Genomic DNA, 9147 nt, shown 5'->3' with positions numbered 1-9147 from the left:
AGCTTTAAAGTTTTATTAGCCCCATAAAAACTCTTCACAAATGAAATGACTTTTTGATAAGTGTGCATTTTGACAATGCGAATTTGTTAGGGGCTATTGGCGAGTGGAAGGAATTCGGGGTTGAAACTGCAGTTGGCAGGAAGCAGGGAGCCCAGCACCCTCCTTTCCCCCTACCACCACCCCTTTCTTCTCCAGGCCAAGAAATGCGTTTCATTTCAGAAAAGCATGCAAGTATTCTTCATGCAAATCAACTATTCTACAGATTTGTGAATTTACATTCACAAAAATAGGGAGAGATCTTATTTTGTGCCAGCAGGAGAATAGCTTTTTATGTGGTTCAAGAAAAATGTCCAAACTGTTTTTGTGTTGTTTTCACATGCGAGGTGTGAACTCTACTGCAGGCTTTAATGCACTTTGGATATATGGAGAAAAGGAAGATTTATATAGCAAACCTAAAGAAGTTTATTTACATCTGTACTTACTGACGTCCAGATAATAGAGAGATGAATTACAAAAAATTAATTGGTTTACGCAGATTTAATGACGTGCCATTTTTGTGAGTGCAGACTGTTAGTGAAACACACTGTGAGCAGTATAAAGATTTGTGTTTGTTAGACATGGTTGCACTAGTGAGGCACAAAAGTCTTGTTTTGTACAAGTGGTGGTGTAGACAGAACCCTTGAGCATTTCAGTTATCAAAGAAATAAGGAAGGTAAAATTGCAAGGTACTGGTGATGACTCCTTCAATAAAAGTCCAAGAGTGACAGACATTTTGGGGAGGCAAATATACTGGCTGTCTAGCTCTTTCCCCACATTGTTTCAACAAGTTTTCTGCTCATTGCGCTTTTCTGTCACTGGAAAATATGCTTTCTTTTTCTTTTCTTGTGCCTCTAAACTCATAGAGAGAAGCACGACTGACTGTTGTGAAAACCCTTGAAGAGTTTGACTTCGGCCATGCCGAGAAGTGTGTTAGGATAAACTCTGTGTCCAGCGGTCTTGCAGAAGAAGATCTGGAGGTGCTTCTGCAGTCCAAGACCCTTCCTTCAAGCATGATGCTGCCAAAGGTTGAAAATGTTGAAGAAATAAGATGGGTGAGTACCAACGACACAGTAGATTTTGACTGATGCTGTTGAGCCAATTTCGCTCAGGCATAGAGGTGAATGACTCTGAGTTATGAGGAAGGCTACAGATACCATGTAATGTTGTTGCTTGGCTAAGGAAATTGGGAGATGCATCCCTTTAAACATGTGTGAGATGTGCTGTATAAAAAGCAGACATGGAACACCTTGCATTCATAAAGAAAACCAGGTTTATTTCTCACATAGTCAACAAAGAACCAGTACTGATGTCAGAGTATGCTGTCAAAAATAGAAGCATGAGTACCTGACTCTTCTCTACCTATTCTAACAGGCAAAAGGACTGTCTCTGTCTAAGAGCCTTACTTACACGCATTGTAAGCAGGAGATGGGGAAACCATGTTAGCAACATATGAAAAAATGGGTTGGGGAGAAGGTCAGTCCTTGGGGCAACTGGAGGAACAAACAGGAAGCTTTTAACTAGTGTTTTTAATTAGCACAGATATTATTTCCTGAACAGTTCTCTATTTCTTCCTTTTTAATTGCTGACAGGTGTGTTTGTGTTTCATGACTGACTTTTCAGCCAATAAAAACCTGAAATGTAAATGGTTGGCATGTCAAATTACTTAAGAAAACTTTGAAATAAGCCTAATTATGCTATAATTGTTTAAATTGTCAAAAAAGGGGGATATTCATTTAAATATACCATTATTATTGTAACGTGCCGGTAAAGGAGTAATGCTTAATTATTCAATTCTATATTTTTGCAAATGGCTAGCCGAGCAACTAGCGCACGTGCAAGCTGTGATGAAAGGCAGGCAGATGTATTAAGATCTAGTTTAATCTCAGCACCTAACCTTGATCAAACCACTGAGACCAGGCATGAGTGTACAACTGCACAAACGTGACGGGTACGTGACGGGCCCCATCCTTTCCGTGGCGCTGCCCCTTCGACCTCCACCGCTTGCGATAGAAGGTTCACCGTCCCCTTCCACCAGCGTTTAATTAAATTAACCAGAGTGTACCTCTCAGGGTTTACAGCCATGTAAGTGTTAGACAGAACTTGTCGGTAATGAATATTCATGATTCCAAAATGGCAGGGCCCTTGCTGCCACCAAGTCGGTTTTGCGTGGAGGTGGGATGCAGGGGGCTCTTTGTCCGCTCATCCTCTCTCACCTTCCCTCTCCCTAACTTTGGTTTCTGTCATGGAAAACAAGCCAGCCCCAAGAACTTCTGCCTCATGGTTCGCCTTTTGCTTCCCTCTCACTTAGCCCAACCTTTGCACACAAAGAGCATGCTTCGCTTAACACCGCTGCCTTCTTTTCCCAATCCTCCCAAATTTCACTCTGGCGTGATTTTTCAGCCTCCCAGAAGCTGTTTATTTTCCCCCACGCATACTAGCCCCCCCCTCCCTCCACTTTCATTTTTATTTATGTGCAGCAGAAAACCTGGAGGCTGATGCACAACTAAAAGATGGGCTTACTTGTTTTCTTTTGTGTGAGAATCTCTTGCTTTCCTTTTGTCCCTAGTGTGGGTACTTGTTTGACTGGCATGGCTTATTGGACTATAACAAGCGTAACTCTCCCTCCTTTGTGGTGGGACAATTCTCCCACAAATCCCGACCAGTGTGCATTCTTCCCGACACACTATTGGGTGTGCACTGGAATTGAAAGAATTGCTGAGACCTTGCTACTTCATCCCCTCCCCAAGCTTTGTGGTGATTTTTTTTTTCCCTCCGCCTTCTTTTTTTTTTTTTTCTTTTCCCCTTTCTCCCTGAAATGAACACTTTACTGGGCCGGAAACATTTAATCGTCTCCTTTTGAAAAAAAAAAATTAATTGAAACTTCTCTACTCATTACCCTTTGTATCGGTGCTTATTGCGAATTTTTTAAGAGGTAGAGGAAGGGAGACAATATTTAATTAAACGTGCTTTTATTTTCCGTTACCTTGAAAACAAAAGATAACAAAAACCTCAGAATTGTGACATTTAAAATATTTTTTTAAAAAAAGAGAGTTCTGCTGTTTTAATTTGCACCTAAAATATAAACACGGTAGTGCTTTCTACTTTTTCTTTTACTTTAAAAATACAAATCAGGTTGGACTCTAAAGAACATATGCTGATGCCATTATATTACTTTCTGGATTTGCCTGGATCAAGTTTACTGTTTTCTGTCACTATTGTACCTGTCATACTGTACACTCTCATGTGTGAATTGCGTTGATGATTTTTTTTCTCCTTGAACAATTTTTGGGTGGAATTGTCTTCTCCAGAGAAAAGTTACTGAGAGGGCCACGGTGACAATGCAAAGTAGGGATGGGAAGGGCAGAATTCTTCGTTGAAGAAAGCTGTGATTTATTTTGGCCTAATTGTAAAGTTACTGCAAATTGCTGGAAAGCTTTTTTTTTTTTTTTTTAAAAGATCTGGGTGATTAGATTTTCCTTCTTTTGGGGAGGGGCGGTAGGGGGAAGCTAAAAGGGGAAATAACACCTCTAATCCAGCTTCTGGTAAATAGGCTGCCAGCTTTTAAAATGAGTTTCCTTTCTATTAGTCAGAATATTATGCTAAGCCTTAAGCATTAGTTTTTTATGTTGCCATAGCAGCCTTATTCCTGCAGGGTTGTGACCTGCGATGATTACAGTACAAAGCTTATAGGGTCTTGAAACCCCCTTTGAAGATGAAAAGTCTTTGATGGTTTATATTTATGCAAATCTCTTAGATATGATTTACCCAACTGAGACTGAATGGAGAGATGATTAAAATTCCCTTTCCTTTGATATCCATTAATAGTTGAATATTCCTTAAATTTAAAATATATGCATATGTTATTTTTGTCTTTATTTACTAACATGTTTTGGCCCTACCTGGGATGTGTTTATCTCTGTGCAAATTACTCATTCTGGACAGACATAATAGATTTACAATATAGGGCTGAGGGTTTTTTCCCCCCTTTTTTTTTTTTTCCCTTTTGAAAGGGGAAAAATCTGTGCAAGAGCTTTTGTATGTTTCCAGATGATAGATTTTGGAATTTGGGCTACCCCACTGGCAGCTCAGAGCTAGCTGTGAACTGGTCTCATGGAAAAAATTGGCAAGCTTTGGTCTTCAAAGAATTAAACTTCCTTTTTAAGGCCTTCCTAGGTAAGCTAAAAAATTATGAAGAAAAGCCTCTTGAACAAAAGGGTAACGGTGCCGTAATGAATAATACGGATGCCACTTAGAAGGCTGGGGAGCATTTCCAGTGCTGGCAGTGCTGGAACTGAAACAAAATCGGACCTCAGGTACAGCAGCACTTCATTGTTTTGCAGGGCCCGTGGATTTGCATTTCACTAAGCCAGGGTGAGAGGTGCTAAGCCTGGATTTTTATTTTTTTTTAAAATAACCCACATTATTTTTTTTTGCAAACCAGACTCCAAACTTAGAAATGTATGGGAATGCTGTGGTTTTGAATAGTAGGCCTGGTTAAAAGCTGGGTTTACATTTATTTATTTTTTAATTATAAGATTTTGGGATGGGGAGGGACGTTCTTACAGCCAGGTGAAAATGTAACGTGTTATATATACATGTAGACTGTTCTTTTTTTTTTGTCTTTCTGATAGCTCATACTGTCTAGTTTTAGTTTTCAGACAAATTCTTACATCACCTAAAAGGCCGAACACTTGTAGAACCAATGAATTTTATCCCCTTTGTGGAAACTGCAGTGGGCTTACTCAATTTTAAGGTAAGCAGGTCTTGAAGTGTTCATATTTTGCCACCTCAGCAAACTAGGATAAGCAGAATACCCTCCAGTTCCAGTCCCTCCTCTAATTTCATTAAGGAAGAGAGATTAAAAAATACTAAACATACTGTTCAATCCCCTAAAACATTTGTAAGTTGAACTCGCATGTTTCTGTTGTAAAGGCCTTCATAAATCCAAAATATTTCAGTGATAGAACAGCTCCAGATAGTCCATAGCAAATAACAAAACCTCTCTGCATTACTGTTACCATTTTTAACACACTTGGAGTGGAAACGGGCTTCTCCAAATATCTGGAATACCCGCAGTGTTGCAATACACTTGGCTGTTTACTAGCTGTCAAACTCAACTTTTGTATAACATTTAATGAGAAAAAAGAATTAATCATCATTTCACTGTTGCTAACCAGGCATCTTTACAATGGCTTCTGCTAATAACGTTACAACCAAATTTCATGTTATCGAGGTTTTTTCGCTTGTATGATGAGGTGCTAAGATTAGAAGTATAATTAACTTTGAAAATAGGAAATATCTGAAGAACACGCTCCTTTTTTAGGGGGATTTTAGACATTACCTTACTTTTAGAGTGTAATTTAATGCAAATTCCTCCCCAACCTTTATTACCATCAAGCCCAGGTTTTTCAGAAAGGCAAGGAAGGCAGTGTGGTAATGAAACGGAAGATCTCGTGCGTGCACCAGGAGTTCAGCATTCCCCTGCCAGGCTCTGAGGGAAAAGTTTAGGACCAGCTGAGGACACGCACATCAGGAGCACCTCTAGAAGTACGGGCAGGCCTCACAGGCAGCCTGCTCGTTTCATACAGCCTTTTATCTCACAACACACGCCAACGTTATCTGGGAATGTAATACAGCAGTAACCAAATAGACATGCTCCTGTCCAGTGTGCGTAACCAGACTTAAATCGTATTTTCAGACAGCTGAGGTTTTCCCTCACTTGCAGGACTTTATAGGGGAATTTTTAACACTGCAATTCCTGGTGTTTGGCAGGAGAGTTGCCTTTTAAAGTACGCTTTTAAAGAATAATTTCTTGTTCCACCAGCTGCTGTAGAAGAACACCCAGTAGTAGACCTGGTAATTACATCTATCTCTCTCCATGTACCTTAGCGTTAACAAATATTAATTATTATCCAAATATGAATATTAAATAGTAATATTTTGCAAATGTGCTTCTTCAGAGAGTAGCTACAGCAGCAACATTTTTCTTGCTTTTTTTTGCTAATACTTTTCTGCAGCACTTGTTGCATTTTTAAATTCCTTGGCTAGTTTTTAGTTCTATGTGGCTGAACCCTTTAAATCGGGAATCATATTAACAATTCTTATATCCTATATCCTGTTTTAAAGCGTTCATATTATTTATTTGATAAAAGAGATTCTGATCTTTATGTTTCTCATGCAGTTATATTACATGCAAAAACCAATCAAATTCAATACCTTTAAGTAGCATTTGACAAATGTTTTGTTTCATGTCATTACATATATATCTGGAGTAGTGATCACGGTAATACTCAGCGCATTACATCAACAAGAAGGTAGGGAATCTGCGACGATGTCCTGTATTTACACAGTCTAGGCATTGAGGTGCTTAGTGAAAGATAATGTTTTCTCTTTTGCTGAGTCATTTTAAAGCGCTGTGCACAGCCGAGCACCTGCAATGGCTTTGCTTAATAGAAGCAATTTTAGCTGAAGGATTTTGGTAACCCTGAGCTGCTGCAATACCCTCTGTAGTCTCTCTGTGTCCTGCTTTTCTGTAGAAATTAATACTCTGTTCTCATTTGAAGGCTGTCTGTGAAGAAGCACTGAGAACAGGATCCCGGGTTGGCTTTCATTTGGACGCGGTCGTCTTTGGAGGAGAGGATTTCCGTGCCAGCATAGGTGGCTACCTGTGTGCTTATTATAAACATTAACGCACGGCATTTGCATTAGAGAAGCCCAATGTGATTTATGGCCAACAGCAGTAATTGAAGCAATGTCAACACTTTATTCTGGTTTACATTTTCATTTTCCTCCTTCTTTTCTTGGGGGTTTTTTTCAGTGCAGTATGTATCACTGGCAAATTAAAATGTGTTATAGGGCACAAACACTTTATCATGCTTCTTGCCATGCAGTACTAAAATTTAATGAAAAAAAACAAAACAAAACAAAACACTGAGTCACTGAAATTATTTAAAAATATTACATCCCTAAGAGACTTGCACACACTTTTAAGAACCACATTTAAAGTCCTGAAAATCTGGTGTCTGCTTCATTACTGTTTTACAGACAATTATCAGTCACACTTTTGACGTCATGCACAGATTCTCTCCTGCTATATTTTGCTTTCATAAATTTACTTTAATTATGTCCTATATCAATACAGCCACGTGTTCATGTGAACATACTATTAGCCTTTCTCAAAAATAAAAAGTATTTCACAATTTCTTTTATGGGAGGGCACTTAGCTTCTTATTAATCTGATTCATTTTAAAGAGAAACATGCAGAGCTATCAATATTTAAATTTAAAGTAAGTACGTTAATCTAAAAAATATTCCTTACAGACTGGAAATCTATGTCTACTTAGTGACCCTAAGGAAAGGCAACATACTAATATTATTATTTTTTCACACCAGCCTTCACATGACCATATTGCTTAGCTGGTGGCCTGCGAGCACATGAAGTCTTGTGAATACTTTTGCTTCTTCTCAGAAGTCATCTACCATCATTTTTTCATTGAAATACTAAAGCTTAAATATTCATCTTAGGACATCAGTTGTGACGAGAATCAGAACCAAGGAAAGTGCAATTCTATTCTCAGTGTGAATTTTTTAACTATTTACTTGAAGCCAGTATATCAATTTGTGTAAACCTTCTCTTGCTGTAATGCTTCTGACTGTGTATACAATAAATAATATAATCAAATAATTACTTCCTGTTAGTCCCAAGTCAGCAGTCCTTACCAGCGAAAGCTTCCACTGACTTTGGGCTTACAACGTCTGATTTGAACTAAATGAAAATCTGAATTCTATAAGCTAGTGTTTAAAGAGAGAGTTTGGGGTTTGTTGGTTTTTTTTTTGCTGAAACATCTTTTTTTCCCTCCGAAGAGTATCATTTTGACCATATAGCCTTGCATCCCTCTTTTGTTTTCTAAATTGGTTAAATGAAATCTCAAACTTCCTTTTTTTTTTTTTTTTTTACCATACGAAATATTTAAAATGCAAAGGTTTGAAACAGTCCTGTCAGCTTTTCTTTGTTTTCATTGATTTCATAGGTGCAACAAGCAGTAAGGAAACTCAGGATATTCTATATGCCAGGCAAAAAATAATAGTCACAGCAAAGGCATTTGGCCTTCAAGCAATAGACCTTGTTTACATCGATTTCCGAGATGAAGATGGGCTCCGCAGGCAATCAAGAGAAGGTGCCTCAATGGGATTCACTGGTATGGCTTTCTGTCGATGTCTCAAAATAATGCAAAGCTTCTTCGATTTAAATATATTGCTACATTTACTGCCACTTAGACAAATAACTTGGGCTTTATTTCAGGTGATTTATTGAAAAACTCTGTAATACCAGGCTCTTCCATGTTTATTAGCACCTTTAAAATTGGGGCTGGAAATTTTGCCTGAGAAGTCACAGGCTGCTTTTTAAAACCATATTCCATCAAGCGTGTGACTGTTTTTGAAGAGAAGTTGGGGAAGAGGCTGTGCAGTGATTCCTCCCATCACAGAGCACAGGAAAGGTGATACCAGACTCTGTGATGACCCCTCTATAATTGCTTCTTAAAATACAGGGTTTGCTTTCTCCTTTTTAAACCACAGTTGTTAAAAAATACATTTTAGGTGAAGGAGTCGAGAGGCAAATCTTGTGCGCTAATTGCTAAGGGAAAGGTATTTTCTTATTATGGTCTTTGATTTGTTTTTCATCTCCTGGCTCCCCTCCCAGTAAGTGCTGGTGACACCCACGGGTCTTGGCAGCCAGCGAGAGCAGCGGCAGGCTCCCTGTCCCGGCATCCTTCCCCTGCCGCTGGTGAACCAGATCACCCAGGCACCCCGGTGATCCCACCAAAGAGCGAGGTTTTGCTACAGAAATCAGCCATTTGGCACATGCGTGAGAGAATTCTAGCCTACAGAATGAAGGTGATTTTACATTATTTGTGTCTGACCAGCATTCGGGCTTTACATATGGTAATAGTACTGCGCTTAGGTTTTTGTTGCCAAAGGCATGGGTCCTGGTGATGCCATCTAGCAAACTGTATTTTAACACTTAGCGGTATATGTATCTTAAAGCACCAAGCAAAAAAAAAACCAGACAGGTATTCTTTTAAGTGATCTCCACGTGCCAGTGAAAGA

General features: G+C 38.9%; 1 protein-coding gene across 1 annotated transcript; it reads left to right on the top strand.

The window, feature by feature from the left end:
• Window positions 1–902: 902 nt before the first annotated feature.
• On the top strand, window positions 903–8237 carry CLYBL (citrate lyase beta like; the record flags this gene model as incomplete). Its single annotated transcript, XM_009866147.1, has 4 exons — window positions 903–1091; window positions 4691–4792; window positions 6603–6696; window positions 8070–8237. Coding segments are annotated over 4 exons (553 nt in total), but the record flags the coding sequence as incomplete, so codon positions are not given.
• Window positions 8238–9147: the final 910 nt, after the last annotated feature.

The sequence above is a fragment of the Apaloderma vittatum genome, unplaced genomic scaffold (assembly GCF_000703405.1).
Source record: "Apaloderma vittatum isolate BGI_N311 unplaced genomic scaffold, ASM70340v1 scaffold3943, whole genome shotgun sequence".
Lineage (NCBI taxonomy): Eukaryota > Metazoa > Chordata > Aves > Trogoniformes > Trogonidae > Apaloderma > Apaloderma vittatum.
Note: the sequence above shows the minus strand (reverse complement) of the source record. Positions and strands in the feature narration are given on the sequence as shown.